At 48.5% G+C, this 19,091-nt stretch overlaps 1 protein-coding gene across 1 annotated transcript in view; it reads right to left on the reverse strand.

Moving 5' to 3' along the window:
- Positions 1–9,500, reverse strand: part of LOC144738227 (uncharacterized) — a 32,937-nt gene extending 23,437 nt beyond the window's left edge. The window contains exons 1-3 of the mRNA XM_078621221.1: positions 9,400–9,500; positions 7,888–8,078; positions 2,593–3,688 (exon numbers count right to left, since the gene is read on the reverse strand). Coding sequence (XP_078477347.1) covers positions 2,593–3,688; positions 7,888–8,042 — 1,251 coding nt within the window. The 5' untranslated portion in view covers positions 8,043–8,078; positions 9,400–9,500. The remainder of the gene's footprint in view (positions 1–2,592; positions 3,689–7,887; positions 8,079–9,399) is intronic.
- Between the last annotated feature and the right edge of the window lie 9,591 nt (positions 9,501–19,091).

Below are 19,091 nucleotides of genomic sequence, written 5' to 3' on the forward strand. Positions count from 1 at the left end.
GAGAGACTGCAGCGGCCCGCCACGTGGCAGGCTCCAGACCACGGCACCAGCGTGGCTTCTCCGCTCCTTTAAATCCCTGGCTCACGTGATGCTCCGCAGCCAATCCTCAACCACACCCCTGGAACTTTCCCGAAGCTACTGTACGGCTCCAGGGCCACGCCCCTAACTCGACTCCCCATTGGTTGCGGGCTGAAGCCAGCAGAGCCAATCATCATCATCCAGGTGTAACCTCACATTACAAATGTAATGCATTGGGCCAGAGTGAATTTCTGTCACAAGCCGAGTTGAACAGGAAATGGTTCCAACTCCTGGTCACGCAGCTTTAGATGGGCCTGCCCAAAATCATAAAAATCCTCAACGAATGTGAGCAGAGGCAGAGACATCGAAATCAAGGAACCCAAAGCACCAAGCATCTTTATGGTACCATAGGCCTTAATTGCATCAAGAAAGCAGAGATATAGTTTCTAGTAAAAACCCGTACTACTCTGCTGTACTAGATCGACAGAAAATACAGCCGCTCCTTGAATATCGGAGGTTACGTTCTTGGAAAATGCCGCGCGACGGCTAAAAACGCGATATTAAATACTTAAGCCTTACCCAAGTAATGGCGTTAGGTAAACGTCAACTAAAATTTACATTACAATTTAAATAAGTACTGTATTCCAAATCAACTAAAAACAAAACAATTGAAATAAACATTGGGAAACCGTGTTTCATGCTCTTGGTTACAGGTCTACCCAACACTAATGACCACACATGCTGTCTGCTTCTACTCGACATTGTACGAAAAGTCCTCCCAAACCTCCACATCCACAAATGGATGTGATTAGTCTCTGGCTCCATTAGCGACCTGGAAGTCAAACCCTAGAGCCTTCACAGGTCACCTTCACGAATGGTGACGTTTCCCAGCTGCCATCTTTATTGGGTCCTTGAATCACAAAAGATGGGCTTACGGAACTTCGAATTTCACACGTCAATCTCAGACTCTGCTCCTTGTACACCTCCTTACGCGTGTTTCAGTTTCAAAACAATTCAAAAGGCCTTCCAAGTGTACTTTAAGTGGTTTTTAATGTGTGTTCCCTGGCAGTTATGAAGATTTGATTACTGTGTAAATGCATTCCAAGACAGTGCAGTAGTTAGATTCCGTGGAGGCGAGTTCTGCTCTTGGTGACATCACAAGCCAGAGAGAGGAGGCCCTGACGTAACCCACTCGTTAATTTGAGGTGATGTCTTCAGAGGAAGCGTCTACATATTTAAGTAAACATGTGGTAAACAAGGTGGGATATCAATGGACACATACACAAAGTTTCATTTAAATGGAAGTAAAAATTCAATAAAAACCTAGACTAGAATACAAATCTGTAACAAAAATCCGCGATGCCTTCAAATGTTTTACACAAACTATAAAATAACACTGCCTTATAGGAATGCATGTGTTCAGTACAGGCCACCTGTGGACTGGTTTTGGTGTACAATGTCTCAACAGTCGGGCTTTGCTTCAACTGATGTTCATCAGCAAGGTCCATTTCAAGTCTCAGTTCGACAAAATTTATATACGTAGTACAAAATGATAGTGTTCTCGTGGAGAATGTATCTCCTATACGTAACTTTTAAGTGGCATACCTTAACTGATGAATGATCCGACTATGCTCCCGATTTCAGAGACAATGAGTTGCCCCAGTCAGATGCGTCCTGATTCACAAAAATACCCTTTGACCCGTATCACAAAAATAAAACAGCTCTCACATGAGTTTTTGTACAGGTTACCACCAAAACAGATACTTTGTCCGGACATCACATATTCCATGTTTGACATTAATACACAAAATGTTGTATGTACGTACAAAATCAGACAGGTATTCTTTCAATTATGATTCAAAATAATCAAAAGGCACATTGGCAACATTGTATTACTATACCGAAATGTACTGCGTCACGTTGCAATGTATTTACAAGTTGATCTCTGACTCGATGAGGCCTATACATGCAGCACTCTCATAGAGGGAAGCCAAGTAGTAGTACATTCTCTATTTGTTGCAGAGGTTCAAGGTTCAAATCCGACTGGCATATCAATCATCGCCCCCGACTTACAAACACATATCCAGATGCAGGCCACTGAACGGTCACCTTGTGACAAACAGGGGCAGATGCCCACTATGGGCACCCATCGAGTGTCGAAGATGAGATATGATAAAAAACACTTGAGTCGCTCCTGACCCAACCCACAGGTCCACAAATACTGGCCACTCTTACACTGCAGTTTGAACCTAGAAATTGTGTTCAACTTCACATTATATTCATTAGAAAGGCCTGTGACAAAGGTGCATGCATTGGGGCTTTATTGTCTCAAGCTTGCACATCCACCTGATCTCCATTTGACTTTGTATTGTCTAAGAAGTCCACCCACACCTCCACATTCACAAACTCCTGGGAGTTGCCTCGCTCTGCCTCACAGTCAGAATTTAGTTCCTGCTTCAAACTGCCTCCATCTATGTGAAGGTCCGATTTTGGAGTTGACTCATCCTCAAATTTAACCTTCACTTGTATGCTCTTCACTGTTAATTCTTCACATTTCACCTTCGTCTCTTAATATTTCACCTTGATACCTTTCCAAGTGTCTAGGCTGGGGTTGTCTTCTGGTTCTTGTTTCATGAACAATGGAGTCATTGCAGCACTTTGACTTTCACAAACGGATTTCAGATTACATTTTTTGTGGATTTTCTGATGCTTGTGCATTCTCTGGTGTTGTTTAAGATTTGATGACTGTTTAAAAACTTTCCCACAAACACTGCACTTGAAGGGTTTCTCTCCTGCGTGTGTTCTCTGGTGTTTTTTAAGATTTGATGACTTTGCAAACACCTTCCCACACACAGTGCATTTGAAAGGTTCCTTTCCTGTGTCTGTTCTCTCGTGTTGTTTAAGAGTAGATGAATCTAAAAATGTCTTCCCACACACACTGCACTTGAAGGGTTGATCTCCTGTGTGCGTTCTCTGGTGTGTTTTTAGATATGATGACTGTGCAAATGCCTTCTCACACACAGTGCACTTGAATGGTTTATATCCTGTGTGCGTTCTCTGGTGGTTGTGAAGATTTGATAATGTTGCAAATGCGCTTCCACACACAATGCACTTGAAGGGTTTCTCCCCTGTGTGCGTTCTCTGGTGTGTTTTTAGATATGATGACTGTGCAAATGTCTTCCCACACACACTGCACTTGAAGGGTTGATCTCCTGTGTGCGTTCTCTGGTGTGTTTTTAAATTTGATGACTCTGTAAATGCCTTCTCACACACAGTGCACTTGAAGGGTTTCTCCCCTGTGTGTGTTCTCTGGTGGCTTTGAAGATTTGATGACTGTGCAAATGCCTTCTCACACATAGTGCACTTGAAGGGTTTCTCTCCTATGTGTGTTCTCTGGTGTGTTTTAAAATGTGATGACTTTGCAAATGCCTTCTCACACACAGTGCACTTGAAGGGTTTCTCCCCTTTGTGCGTTCTCTGGTGACTCTGAAGATGTGATGACTTTGCAAATGTCTTCTCACACACAGTGCACTTGAATGGTTTCTCTCCTGTGTGAGTTCTCTGGTGCTGTGTCAAACTTCCAGTACGATCCGTGCTGTCTGCATGCTGGTCGCATTGTTTAATTCTTGTACCGAGGTGCGCCGAGTCCCTTTGCTCCATCAGACCAATTCTGCAGAGGAAGAGTCAGAGGAAGCGTCAGCTGCAGACAGAAAAACATATCCACACCATCTACGTCAGGATCAAGGCACAGAGGAATGCATATATACACAGTCACACATGACTAACATATCTATACTTATTCCTATATTCATGATATAGTGAAAATAATTCCCCAATTCATCACGCGGGCTGTTAAGGCACACAATGAGAGGGCCAATGGTCATAAATATGCCTGGACACCCTAGTGTCTTCAAAATGAATGCTTACCAAAAACTCCAAGCACACAATTTCGGTTGTCAAGCTACGACAGGAATATTTATTTAAGAAAAATTTGTTAACATAGCAAAGGCTGTTGAAAATAATACTATTTGTATTATGCAGAAATGTATAAATTAATGTTAATTTGCAACTTAGAGGTGTGAAGCCAGGCTCAGATGAGCTTGAATGCGAGGATGAACAGATTTAACTTCAGCTGCATATGTGCTGTGTTAATTTCCTGACTGTTTCCATTCTTATGAAAATTTCCTGAGCAAAACTAAAATAAACTCTTCTCTCTTGTTCGTCCATCAAAGTTGATGATGACCAAGGCACATTTGTCATTATGTTGGGTTTTGATGAGTGCGCAAATGGCTGAAGAGGCCAATCTGAGCCCGGAATTCCCTGTGGCACACTGGACAGGTCAGGGAGGATGCAGAGCTCTGAGGTGCAGCCACACGTCCTTCCTTGGTAGATTTGCGCTGCTGCCTCTTCAAGATAGCACAGGAGCGTATCCTACTCTCACAGAGGACTGCACCGTCCTGTACTTTTCTTCTCCAGGCAGGTCGGTAAACTATTATTATGATTTAACCTCCATGTTCAATCGAGTCAATATACTTGACAGCAAATACAAACTTTACATGTTCATACACTTGCATGGTAAAAAGGTGGTTAAATTTTGACTTAAAACTTTCGTGACTGCAGGAATTAATATTCTTTGGTTATTATGGTAAAGTCATGTAGATAGAAAATAATAATACAAATAAAGTGAATAGAAGAAAAAAAACGACTAATGTAGACTGTAGCCTGGTTCTTAACCTCGGTGAGCATACTGGCAGTCTATAATGTAGACTGTAGCCTGGATCTTAACCTCGGTGAGTGTATTGGCAGTCTATAATGTAGACTATTGCCTGTATTTTGACGAGACCTTTGCAATGGACTAGACCTTTGCAATGGACACTCACAGCTTTGTATGTAAAAAAGTCCAGCAGCTTCCACATAGTGTTCCAGAGCCTAATGAAAGAATGCTGCTAGACTAATTTGAAGTGAGACTTTGGATGCCAAACCAGAGCTGGTCGTGAACACATTAACCAGTTATAGGAGCTCCTCCACCACGTGTAGAACGACCTGATTATTCATGGAGAGCTGAGCAGGTGCAGTGTTGAATGACATTAAATTCCCAGGGAGGTGTTCTTTGGGTCGTTCGGTAAAGTCACGTTATTTAACCGAAAGACCCAAAGAATATGAATTCCTGCAGTTACGAAAGCTTTAGGTCAAGATTTTCCCAGGGAGGTGATCTTTTTGTAAAACATATGCAAGGCCCCATTTCGTCATGGAATTCTCCAGGTACAGAACACGATTCTCCAACTCAATATCATTGAGTAGCCATGACCAGATCATGAAAATGCGTAACATGGTTGACCAGCAGGGGACAATCCCTTGACTATAACCAGGCATCGAATAGCGTATCATTGTTACTGTATGAAATGCATTTTTTATAGGGCCATTGTGAGCTTCTCAAAATACATCATTATTTGAAAATGCTACGTAATGTAATGCATGCGGCCAGGGGGAATTTCGGCCACAAGCCAAATTGAACAGGAAAGGGATCCGACTCCTGGTCACGCAGCTTTAGATGGGCCAGCCAAAAAAATCTTAAAATCCTCAACGAATGTGAGCAGAGGCAGAGATATCGAAAACAAAAAACAATCCAAAACCCCAAGCCTCTTTATGGTACTATAGGCCGTAATTACACCAAGAAAGCAGAGATCTAGTTTCTGCTGAAATCCGTACTCCTGTGCTATAGCTGATGGACATAAAATACAGCAGCCCCTTGAATAGCGCGGAGGTTACATTCTTGGAAAGTGCCGTGCGAAAGCTAAAATGCCGATGTTCAATACTAAAGCCTTACCTAAATAATGGGGTGAGGTTAACGGCAACTAAAGTATACATCACAATTTAAATAAGTACTGTACTGTATTCCCAATAAACTAAATTACTGAAATAAATGTGGAGAAACCGTATACAAAACATTCCAAGATGAGTATAAATGTATATAAATAAAGCACTCTGTGTGTTTTTTTGAGAACCAAATTGCGCCAACACTTTGAAACATACACACATAAAAAATTCCATGCGTACTCAAGGGAAAGTTATTATGTTTTTCACACAATTTTTAGCTTACCTGTTCACCTTCAACACCTGTAACACCTGCACACTCCAACACCCCGCCGCTGCTATATTTTTCTCATTTACCACATTATCCTTACATATAATCAGGCCTGCATTTTTGCCACAAAATTCATTAACTTCCGGCTCCTTATTGTCCTCTCTGCACACGCACGGCTCACCTCTAATATACTGTAATATTTCATCATGGCACCTTTGCCAGTACCAAAATATGAGAATAGGTTTCCCCTGTTTTTCTGGCAACAAAACAGGTGTTAAGATGTTAAAACACCAAACTGAAACCTTTGACAAGGAATCATGTGTGCATTAACCACAATACTTGTGGGTCAGAATGCAAAAAAAACACTCTGATAGAAAATGCATGGTCTGCTGCTGAGGCAGACTGTTTTAAAAGGTTTAAAATGGGTGTAGCCCAAGGGTCATAAAGAAGTGGCCGGGGCAAGTGATGTTAATGTAATAAATTAGCATGTTAATGTGAAATCGAAGAGTGGTGCAATCCAAAGCGGCCTCCCTACAAGACAGAGAAGGAGTGAGGCTCTACCTGGGTAAACAACAACGACCACCACGACAACAATAACCACGATGTGAACTTCTCACTTCAGATCTCCGTGAGCGCGCACGAAAATAAATCACGCTTGCTAACACAGAGCGCACGCCCGGGATACACTGCCGAGATCATCGATGACCTCGCCATCGAGAAAGTTCAGCAGCATCTGACAAGCACAACGGGGTGTCAGCCAGATGCGAACTGCCCATATCCCCCATTTAACACCCTTGCCGAGCACGCGCACGTGTGTGTGTGAGAGATTTGCTCACGAGCGTGCGGAATTCCGATGGCTGGGAAGGGATAGCACCATTGCAAGTCTTCTTCCAGAGGAGGAGGTGAGGGGGGGGGGACGAGGGAGCCTCCGGGACCCCGTGAGACAACCCCAGGATGGGTGGCAGGGATACAGACCGGCATAGGAGATATCACAGGCAATGCGACCCAAGTACGCGAGGAGGTAACCCAAGTATGCGGGGAGGTGACCCAAGTACACCTGAATGTGACCAAGCTGCAGTCCACAGCGGAGATAGTCCAATCCGAGGTGGGAGGGCTACGCTCCATGGTCGGGGGGCTAACCAGGCGAGTATCTCAATAAGAGGCAGAACTCGAACAAATGCGCACTGGGAGGGTAAGGGGGAGTGGGCACGGGGCCTCTTATGGAGACACCGCCCTTCCCCGTGCGTGCTATCTATGCGACCAATGGGGGCATCTCGTGAGAGACAGTCCCCAGATCGCCCGCGCGAGAGAAGCACCAGGGTTAAACACCAAGGCCTCCCTAAAGAGGGAACCACAGAGGGGTGCAATCGACGTGGTCCCAACACAAATAAACTGTCATGATAATGGTGAGCGATTGACCCCCACGCAGATGCCGACAACAACACCCCAGAATGCGGCGAATGCGGGTGACTGGCTGCGGGAGCTGGTGGCAGGAATAATGGGGGCCACGTCGCTCGTGGAAGGGCAGGTGAACAGGCGGCGTACTCAGATTCTGCTGGACACGGGGGGCGGTAACGTCACTCGTGAGTGCAACACACTGCAGTGTGGTCGGGGTTGACGTGAGCCGCCTACAGGCCTCGGATCGTGCGCTGCACACTGCAAGTGAAACTGGGATGGGACTGCTGGGGAGGGTCACCCTTAAGGGTCGCCTCGGACACCAGGTGTGTAACCAGGAGTTATATGTGTCGAGCGTGTTATGCCACGGGTGTATTGCAGGTACCGACCTCCTGGAAATGTTGGGGCTCAACGTGCATCCCCGCCGGCGATGCGCCACCGTTGAGGGCAGCGGGGAGCGGATTCCTTTCTTGGGACAAGAGCCAGGTTGCCCTCGCTTCGAGCGCGTGGCCGCTATCCTGGCGTCGGCCGTCGCCGTCGGCATTGTTGTTCCACTGGGTTTTCCGTTTTTCTCCCAAACCTAAACTCAAAATATAGTTGGTGGTGGTCAAACAGTCCAATGCAGGACCCTCCTGAAAAATAATCTTTAATTGCTAAATAAGAAATTAAATTGGAAAACCCTCAAACACAGTACACAATTTTTATTTTACCAGGTGAGGCCATCTAAGCTGCATAGCTCTTTTCAAAATCGACCTGGACACAAATGATAGCTCAACTTAGTGGGTTATAATATGGAAATGTATTGCAGCCAAATTCTCAAAATGCATGTTTCTAAATGTGGAGAAAAATCAATGCCACTACAGGGAGGAAAAAGAAAAATGTAAATTGCAATTATAAATGCGTCAGGGTTGGAATCGAACCCACCACAAACAAATTACGTACAATGAACACACCGACTCCCTCTCCCTACGTGCGTGAGTGCACTCACACACGTAGAGTACGCTTGCGGAGTACACTAACACAAATGAGTACACTCACAGTATTTGGTTTTCTTAGGGTCCTTCGATTTTTTCCCTCCACATTTAGCAACATGCATTTAGATTATCTGGCTGCTATAATCTTCCACGTGATAAGCCATTTCGTTGAGCTATCATCTATGGCCAGGTGGCTTCTGAAAAAGATCTAACAGCTCTGTGAGCCTTGGTTGGTCATATAAAAAGTTGCTCATCGGTCTAAAGGGTGCATCAGCAAAACCAACTCGGCAGAACGCTCCTGAATTAGAGTGCTGAAACTCATTGTGGTCATGTACTCGAGTGTGCACCATGGTGGCTGGGAGATGTTAACTGCCTCTCCTGGAATACAGGTGGTGGGTTCGATCCCGACGCCTCCTGTATATTTGCAGTTTGCGTGTCTCTCTCTCTCCCCGTGGTCGCGTGGATTTTCCTCCGGATCCTCAGGGTTTTCCCTCCACATTTAGAGTCAACATCACCACGCGCTTAGAGTATTTGACCGACAGACATTTCCACACGTTGATAGGCCACTTTGTTGTGGGCAGGTCGCTTCTGAAAACAAGAGCGGTATAGCAGCTGAAGTGGGCTTGGCCTGGTAAGAGAAAAAAAACTGTAAAAATAATTTAAAAGAAACAAAGTTTCAAAGTAGTGAGCCAGATGAAGACAAATTAAACTTAAGCAGAGAATTAAAGCAAATGCAATCAGGCGAGGGCAGGAGGCAAGGCCCCGCGTTGTAATGTTCCAACCTGGACATCGATTCCATACTCGCTGCTACTCAATTGATATCCCTACGAGAGGAGTGAGGCTCTACCTGGGTAAACAACAACAACCACCACCACGACAACAACAACAACCACAACAACAACAACCACCACGATGTGAACTTCTCACCTCGGATCTCAGTGAGAGCGCGCGGTGCAGCAGCTTCCGGATATATCGTGACGTCACGCGGCAGCAGGAGGTGACATGACGTCACTAGCGGGGTTCAGAACAATCCCCTCCCCCAACAAGCAGCTGTGTAATTGAATAGATTATGTTAATAAGTCGGGCCCATGTGGGGTGATTGGGCTTGGCTGGTAAACCCGTTGCAATGAACTGGCGACGGTTTTCCTGAATAAATTATGTTAATGCACGCCAGTACCTGGGCGTAGCTTCCCCCAAAAATGATTTTTACTGGAACGGAAATCGACAGTGACCAAACAGACGTGACGTCACGCTCAAAAGCGCGGTAGAGGGGGGGCTGGGGGGTTGAATACCTTGGTGACATGACGTCACTAGCGGGGTACAGCTCTCCCTCGCGTCTCAAGCCGACAAGTTAATGAGTGGTGACGTCAGAGAGCGAGGTCAGGGTTAGAGTTTAAGTTAATTTAGATTACATTTCTATTGTTGCCTCTCTTGAACAGAGACCCCTTGGGTGCGTGAGCTCAACAACAACGTGAACATTATTGTGTGTGTACACTATGTGTGTGTACACTGTGTATGCAATGTGTATGTGTACACACTGTGTGTGTGTACACTGTGTGTGTACAAACTGTGTGCGTGTGTACACTGTGTGTGTACAAACTGTGTGTACAAACTGTGTGTGTGTACACTGTGTGTGTCTACAAACTGTGTGTGTGTACACTGTGTGTACAAACTGTGTGTGTGTACACTGTGTGTGTGTACACTGTGTGTGTACAAACTGTGTGTACAAACTGTATGTGTGTACACTGTGTGTATACAAACTGTGTGTGTGTACACTGTGTGTACAAACTGTGTGTGTGTACACTGTGTGTATACAAACTGAGTGTACGTGTGTTGGGGCCGCTGGCCCCCGAGGCCTCTCCCTGGTCCGCACCTCCGCGAGCTCGCGTGAGAGGCATGGCTCGTCGCCGGCTCCCGTACGCCTGTAAACACTGTGTTGCCTCTTCGCCAATCACACGCTCTGAACGGGGGGTCAGGGGCCGGAGGGCGAATGACGTTGCTCGCACCCACGCGGCCTCCGCGAGCGGGCGGGAACGCCCGTTTAAAGGGACCGCGGAACGGGTGTTTCAGGTGGGTGTGAGAGCCCTCACACCGCACAAGTCTCCGAGGTGACAGACGGAGCGGGTACCCGTGGACGCACGACCACCCACGTTACGAGCGCCCACACGCGCTTTCACCCACTCGTAAAACCACACGAGGCTGCGATGGGTTATTAATGATTTATTATCGGGCGACTGCGATTTACTGTTGGGTCCGTATCCATCGGCGAGGTAGGTCTACGCTATCGTCCCAGGGTCTGTACCCAATTTATCTGATTTGATAGGTTCTAAGCGGTACTGGTTCCTCTAGCCTCTATCCCAATACTCCCTTTCCGCTTACTCACGGTTAGATGCCCACGGCGTTCCGTTGATCTCGTCCTCGCTGCGCACCTCGACGCGTCACACGGACGTCCGAGTGGCCGGGCTGGAGACCGTCCCGTGGGCTGACTTTGGAGCAAGAGAACTTCTACCTGTCTGCGCTCCCCTTTTATCGTTAATCTACATCAAAGGCCTCCGACCCGGCGCCCTCTCTGCCAATCAGGTCGCCCCGCCCGTTAAGCCGCATTCCAAGGTTTCCTTAACAATGGGTTTGCCTGCCGGCCGTAGCGCCGGCGGCAGCCCCCGGGCGCCTTTGTTATGTCAGTTAGCTGCGGCTTGTCGTAACAAGGCTCGCCGCGTGCTGCGGCGCGCCGGCAGTTCCCGAGCACACCGCCACGCCAATCAGCCGCCCCCCCCTCTGGCTTCCCCTTAGTTCATGGTTGTGGACCCCTGCCTGCCTCGCCGATACGTGTGTGGGGGGTGCGTTTCAACCGCGGTGGCTGGGCAGCCCCCCGCCGTGACCATGCAATCTTAACGCCGGTCACAGCGCCGCGGTGCGAATTAGCATCGGGGGAGGTCGTCCAATTCCCTGGCCGCAGGAAACCGTGAAGATTATCCCTACGAGGGCTTTCGGGTGAAAACCTGCCAGCCAGGGGACCTCCCCTCGGAGCTCTATGGGGGGGGAATTGAGTGAGGGTGTGTTTATGTGGGGAGCGGTGAGGGGGAAGCGGGGTCGGCCCCGTCGCTTGGTGGTGGCGAGGTCGTAGATGGGGCGCCCGCCGAGCGGCTTTGCGGCGGCGGCATCACACGTGTGTGTACACTGTGTGTGTGTACACTGTGTGTACAAACTGTGTGTGTGTGTACACTGTGTGTGTGTGTACACTGTGTGCAAACTGTGTGTGTGCGTGTACACTGTGTGTGTGTACACTGTGTATACAATGTGTATGTGTACAAACTGTGTGTGTGTACAAACTGTGTGTGCATGTACACTGTGTGTTGGCACAGTCGGGGGTACAGGTGGTGCATCGGCCAGTCAGCTGAGTCAGTCAACCCATGGCACCTGGGTCTACCCCGTGCACATAGCCTGGCACAAGCGCCATGGTGACGTCACCGCCACTTAGTGGCGAATGGTGGTGGTTGTTCTTGTTACTGTGTGTGTCCGGCAAAACAACCCCCTACCTCCTCGTGGTGCCGGACGGGTAACGTTATCGTGGACAGTGCTGTGAGGGGAGGGCCAATTCCAATTAGACTTTCCCCTGGGAGCTCTGGACGGGTGCGAGGGGGTGGTACCCCTCCACCTTCAATAAATTACCACTAAACCACGTCTAAGATATCTAATTAATAAGCTTTTGCCGGAGGCTCCAGGGGGACAGGCGTCTATGACTGTCTTGCCTCACGGCAGATGTGGAGTGTGTGTTCACAGGAAGTTCCTGTTTTTTTATGCTAATGTTGGTCACGTGACCAGGAAGTGACGATGTTAGATTTCCACTGTACCACGCGGGCGTCGGCCATTACACAGATAAGTCAAGATGGCGGCACGCATCGCATCTCAGTGAGACCACAGCCACACTTGTCCATTGTGGGAGCTTAAGAAGCATTATCTGTAAGTTGTTTATATTCCTATAATATTGGAAATGCTGTTGTAATGTTGGAATGACCGTTATAGCAATGTAAATGCCTTTATGGTGCCGTTAAGTTGTTGTAGTAAATACGAGGCCTAGTTAGTAACGAAGCCTGTGACTTTCCTTATTGTGGATGTTACTTGTGATTTAGTAGGTCGAGTCAGACTTGTGCCTATGTTGCGATCCTGAGAGTGATGACGAAATATCTCATCCACAGTTTAGTGTTAAGTGTAATGCTGTACATTTGGGGTGCAGTGGGATGAATACACTATGTGCCTGTATGCAACGCACATTGTTCAGGGGTAATGTGGGGGCCTGGTCCTTCCAGGATCTATTGTTATCTGAGACAATGTTCTGATGCTGTGGTGTTCATTGTGTGGGTGTTTCCGAATTATAACAGATGCTGTATCTGTGTTTTCTCACCAGTTTTACCTGTTACAATCAATAAATGACGATCGGAGTTGGACGGTCATCCTGGCTCTGAGGGTTTATTGAACACATGGTTGTCTACTCGACTAGCGGTGCAACGCAGCGCACAGCGAGGCCGAGATAGTAAAAAGATACTCTTCTTAAAGCTCCCAAGAAGCCCTGCAGCCAGCTCTGCAGCCAGCTCTGCAGTCAGCCCTGCAGCCAGCCCTGCAGCCAGCCCTGCAGCCAGCTCTGCAGCCAGCCCTGCAGCCAGCTCTGCAGCCAGCCCTGCAGTCAACTCTGCAGCCAGCTCTGCAGCCAGCCCTGCATTCAGCCTGCAACAAGCAAGGAGCTCTGCAACGAGTCTACATTAAAATCGTGCTGCAAACATCGCAGCATGGAAAGCCACAGTTCAGCAGGGAGAGATGCTGAATAAGGTGAACCAAGCAATCCAGGATCTCCCATCCTGTCTCAAGAGGACCAAGGGAGTTCAAGGCCCCAGAGGGAGGTCAGGTTGACGCAACGGGCCTTGGAAAGCTATGAGGCTGAGAAACAGGACCTGGATGCCAGGATACAACGGGCATGGGACCGGGTCGAAGCAGATTTATCTGAAGCTTCAAACGCCTCAGACACGGTGGTCTCAATTCAGCGGGCCATCCAGCGAGTGAAGGTGAGCAGCTCAAGCTACAAGCTCCTGGCAAATAAATACATATCCCTCCTGACGAAGATGAAAACAGATGAGGGCATTGAGAGAGTGCGCACGCAAGAGCACTTCCTCGAACTGCTCGATGATAATGTGCAGGCAGTGATACAAGATGCAATGGACCGTGTGGATGGCTTAAGAGAGACAGGATCTCAGCACTCCGTCTCATCCAGGTCCACCACAAGATCTAAAGCCTCAGCACACTCAAAGACATCATCTACTAGTATGGCAGCAGCTCAGGCACGCGCAGCAGCAGAAGCAGCAAACGCCCGTATTGCCTACATGGCTGAAGAGGAAGCCATGCTAATTGAAAAGGCTCGCATACAAGAAGAAGAGAGTACATTAGCAGCTACTGCCACACGGAAGAAAATTGAGCTGGATGCTAAGTTAAGCACCCTACAACTCAAAAGGGAAGCAGCTGCTGCAAGGGCCCAGGCAGAGGTGCTCGAAGCAGCAGCCAACCTGGATAAGGAAGAGAATTGGAGTGAGTTTGGCACGCAGATACCTGTCAAGGACCGTGATCAACTCACCAGAAAAAATATTTTGGACTGGTCTGAACAATGCATCAATGCTCCTCCACCAAACGATACTGAACAAAGGGTGGACGTTCAGGCATCGCCATCTCCACACCGAATGAACATGAATGCTGTCTACAGGAATGGTGAAAATGCATATCCTGCCCTGGCAGTTAGTCGCCAACTCAGCGTCGCGCACGTGGGGTCAGACGTGGATGCACCAAGTCAGACCCACATTCCAGACAGTCATATAAGGGATCCAGCCAACGTGATCGAAACCCTTTGGGCCCACAGTCCAACGCCATCGCAAATGACGGCATGCTAGGCAATACAGCCAATAATGCCGCCTCACAAGCACCAGTATGGACACACCCTGGATCAGCAGGACTAGGAGACTTTGCTAGGTACCTGGCTCACCGCGAACTAATCAACACAGGACTCGTTAAGTTTGATGACCACTCTGAGAACTATCGAGCCTGGAGATCTACCTTCAGGAATGCAATCCGAAATGCAGACATCTCTGCAAGTGAAGAACTCGACCTGTTGGTGAAATGGTTAGGAAATGAATCTGCAGAGTACGCAAAGAGGATCCGGTCAGCAAACATTGACGACCCCGCCTCAAGCCTGCATGCGGTGTGGGAGAGGCTCGAGGAGTGCTATGGTAGCCCAGAAACCATTGAGAAGACTCTCTTCAAGAAGTTGCAGAACTTTCCAAAAATCTCTGGTCGAGACAATAAAAGGTTACGGGAGCTTGGAGAACTTTTGATCGAGCTTGAATCAGCCCAGGCTGATCCCTACTTACCAGGTCTCATTTTCTTGAATACCTACCATGGCGTGAACGCCATCGTAGAGAAATTGCCATTTGACGTGCAGGAAAAATGGAGAACAGCGGGTTCAAGATACAAGTCAGAGCATCAGGTTGCATTCCCCCCATTCTCTTTTTTCTCAAAGTTTATCCGCAACCTGGCTAAGACTAGAAATGACCCGAGTTTCATGTTTGGCACCACGGGGATTTCCAGTCCAGATCTCCCAAAAATGGAAAGGACAACGGCGAAACGAGGAACAGCGAGAGTGCCAATTGCCGTACACAAGACTGAGGTCTCTCCTGCGACATTCGCAAACTCCGTCCAGGCAACCACCACAAAGAAAAAGATAGAGGATCCAGAGAAGCAATGCCCATTGCATGATAAACCTCACTCCCTCCAGAAATGCCGTGAGTTCAGGAGGAAGCCATTGGAAGAGCGGAAGAACATGCTGAAATAATTTGGAGTGTGCTTCAAATGCTGTGCTTCTACTAACCACCTTGCAAGGAATTGCAAGGCAGATATCAAGTGCGAGGAATGTGGCAGCGACAAACACGCAACTGCTCTGCACACATTTTACTCGAAACCCAGTAGCACTAAGGCTTCCGATCCCGAAGCAGAGCACGGCGGGGAGCAAGGCGAGACCGCCGCACTCACTTCGTCAATCACAACCAAATGCACAGAAGTCTGTGGAGAAGGCTTCAAAGGAAGATCTTGCTCAAAGATATGCCTCGTCCGACTCTATCCCAAAGGACATCCTGAAAGGGCAGTAAGGATGTACGCCATAATGGACGACCAGAGCAACAGGTATTTGGCAAGGTCAGAGTTCTTTGATCAGCTAAGTGTAGGTGGGAATTCCTTTCCATACACGCTCAGAACATGCTCAGGACTGATGGAGACAGCGGGAAGAAGAGCGAGCGGCCTCATGGTGGAAACCATAGATAGCACCATGAAGCTAGCCCTTCCTCCGGTGACAGAGTGCAACGAGATACCGGACGACAGGAGTGAGATTCCCACGCCCGAAGTTGCACGTCACCACCCACACCTGAAACCCATAGCAGAGTTCATCCCGCCATTGGATCACGCGGCACAGATTTTACTTCTGCTCGGCAGGGACATGCTGAGAGTCCACAAGGTTCGTAACCAACGCAATGGACCTCACGACGCTCCCTACGCCCAGAGACTCGATCTAGGATGGGTCATCGTGGGTGACGTTTGTCTCGATGGGACCCACAAACCAGACCACATTAGCACATTCAGAACGAGTGTGCTCACGAATGGACGCACGTCGCTCTTCAAACCGTGCCCCAACCATTTCACGCTGAAAGAGGAACTCGGCGAGAGAAGTCAAGGCTGTACCGTGCAGACTTACGAAGAAACCACCATGACTTCGCTTGTGCATCCACCGTCTTCGTTGGAGTTTGTTCCTCCACGTTTCTCCAAGCCAGTCCTGACTGACGGGAAGAAGACTAAGGTGAAGCCGCTGCTCGTCGCTCTGCTGGTGGTCATGGCGGTGGTCGCTGTGACCGTGGCCTCTCCGTTCCTCGACTCGGAGCTATCGTCCGAGTGGGAATTCTGGAAGGAGTTCCACGGCAAGGCCCCACAACCGGACCATACCATCCCAAGGCTTGAGCTGTGTGGAGCGGTTCTTGTTACAGAGGTGGCGGAACTGATCTTAGACGAATTTGACGTCAAAATGGACGCGGTCAAGTTCTACACGGACAGTAAGGTCGTACTAGGCTACATAAACAACCAAACCAGAAGGTTCTACACCTACATCAGCAACCGGGTGGAGCGCATCAGGAGATCGACGCAGCCGGAGCAATGGAATTACGTTCCAACTGACCAGAATCCAGCAGATCTCGCAACTAGGTCCGTCCCTGCATCTCTGCTGAATCAAACCATCTGGCTGACGGGTCCAGCGTTCCTGTTACGACGTGACGTTGGCCCATGTACTACCAAGGAGACCTTTGGACTCTTAGAGCCCGAGTCCGACAAGGAGATTCGTCCTCTAGTGACAACTTTCGTAACAAATGTGCGACCAAGAAGTCCACTGAGTCCACACCATTTTGAACATTTCTCGAAATGGACGACGCTCGTGCGAGTGATAGCACATTTAACGCATATCGCAGACTGCTTCCATCGCCCGATGAGAGGCACCACTGGTAGCTGCAATGGATGGCATTACTGCACAGTGCCACGCACTGAAGACGAGCTTTCCAGAGCAAGGAAATCAATCTTCCGTTGTGTGCAACAGGCAGCTTATGCAAGTGAGATCAAGGCCATTAACAAGGGAGAAGACCTTCCTAGGGTCAGCACCCTCAGGAAGCTAAACCCCGGGATGGACAAAGACGACTTGCTCAAGATCGGTGGTCGGCTAGGGAATGCAAAATTAGATGAGAATGAACGAAACCCCCTCATAATCCCAAGCCAGAGCCACATCGCAATCTTACTCGTGCGCCACTACCACGAGAAGGTCAAGCACCAAGGTCGGCACTTCACAGAAGGAGCAATCCGATCTGCAGGGCTGTGGATCGTTGGAGCAAAGAGGTGCATCGCCAGCACAATCCACAAGTGTATCCGGTGTCGCAAGCTACGTGGGAAACAGGAAGAACAGAAAATGGCAGACCTCCCAGCCGATCGACTCAGTGTGGAACCTCCCTTCACCTCTGTAGGGATTGACGTGTTCGGACCGTGGACAGTCATCTCCCGCCGCACCAGAGGAGGGCTCGCGAACAGCAAACGTTGGGCAGTGCTGTTCACCTGTATGAGTACACGAGCAGTGCACATAGAAGTCATCGAGTCCATGGACTCTTCGAGCTTTATAAATGCACTCCGGAGGTTCTTCGCCATCAGAGGGCCAGCCAAGCAACTCCGTTCTGATTGTGGAACCAATTTCATAGGAGCATGTAAAGAGCTTAAGATCAATACGGAGAATGTCGAAGATTATTCTGTCAGGAAATACCTTGGTGACCAAGGCTGCACATGGATCTTCAATCCTCCCCACTCTTCGCACATGGGTGGAGCCTGGGAACGCATGATCGGGATTGCTCGACGCATTCTCGACTCCATGCTATGTGATGTCGGGTCCACACGGCTCTCTCACGAGGTCTTGACCACTCTCATGGCCGAGGTCTCAGCCATAATTAACTCAAGACCCCTGATCCCCGTCTCAACCTACCCGGAGTCACCATTCATCTTGACTCCTGCTACACTTCTTACCCAGAAGACAGATGTGCTCACAGCACCTACCGAGGAGGCCAGCACTGCAGACCTCTGCAGACGTCAATGGAGACAAGTGCAGAGCTTCGCGAACACGTTCTGGCGTCGATGGAAAAACGAGTACCTTACGACACTCCAAGTGCGCAACAAGTGGCAGTCTAATAGACCAGACATCCAAGAAGGCGACCTCGTCCTACTGAAGGACAACCAAGCCAAACGGAATGAGTGGCCAATGGGGTGCATCCTCAAGTCGATTCCAAGTGCCGATGGAAAAGTTCGAAAGGTCGAGGTTATGATTGCGAAGCAAGGTGTCGCAAGAACTTTCATCAGGCCCATAGTCGAGATAGTACTACTTCTCTCTCGCAAAGATATGGACAAATAAGTCGACCCGTTGAAGTTGTTATACACTTGTTTATGAGATAGGAAATAAATGGTGGTATCTCCTAGATACCAGATGGGGAGTGTCTTGCCTCACGGCAGATGTGGAGCGTGTGTTCACAGGAAGTTCCTGTTTTTTGATGCTAATGTTGGTCACGTGACCAGGAAGTGATGATGTTAGATTTCCACTGTACCACGCGGGCGTCGGCCATTACACAGATAAGTCAAGATGGCGGCACGCATCGCATCTCAGTGAGACCACAGCCGCACTTGTCCATTGTGGGAGCTTAAGAAGCATATTCTTAGGTTTTTTCGGTAAAGTCACATAGGTAAAACATCAAAATTTATAAAAATAAAATAAAAATCACGACGTTTCGGAGGCAACACAAGTCTCCGTCATCAGGTGGGACCGTCACAGCCAGATTAGCTGCATCAAGTGAGGCAATGATTCAAGATGTAATCCCTTAAAAGCGAGTTGAGGGGGGAGGAGAGGGGGGGGGAGCTCATCAGAATGTGGTAGCCAATGAATGGAATGTATTGGGAGGGAGGGGGGCGGGGCCAAAAGGGTGGGCGACGGCATAGAAGCGATTGTGTGCAAGCGACAAACTGCT

Source organism: Lampetra planeri, chromosome 78 (genome assembly GCF_965212315.1).
Source record: "Lampetra planeri chromosome 78, kcLamPlan1.2.h2, whole genome shotgun sequence".
NCBI classification, from domain to species: domain Eukaryota; kingdom Metazoa; phylum Chordata; class Hyperoartia; order Petromyzontiformes; family Petromyzontidae; genus Lampetra; species Lampetra planeri.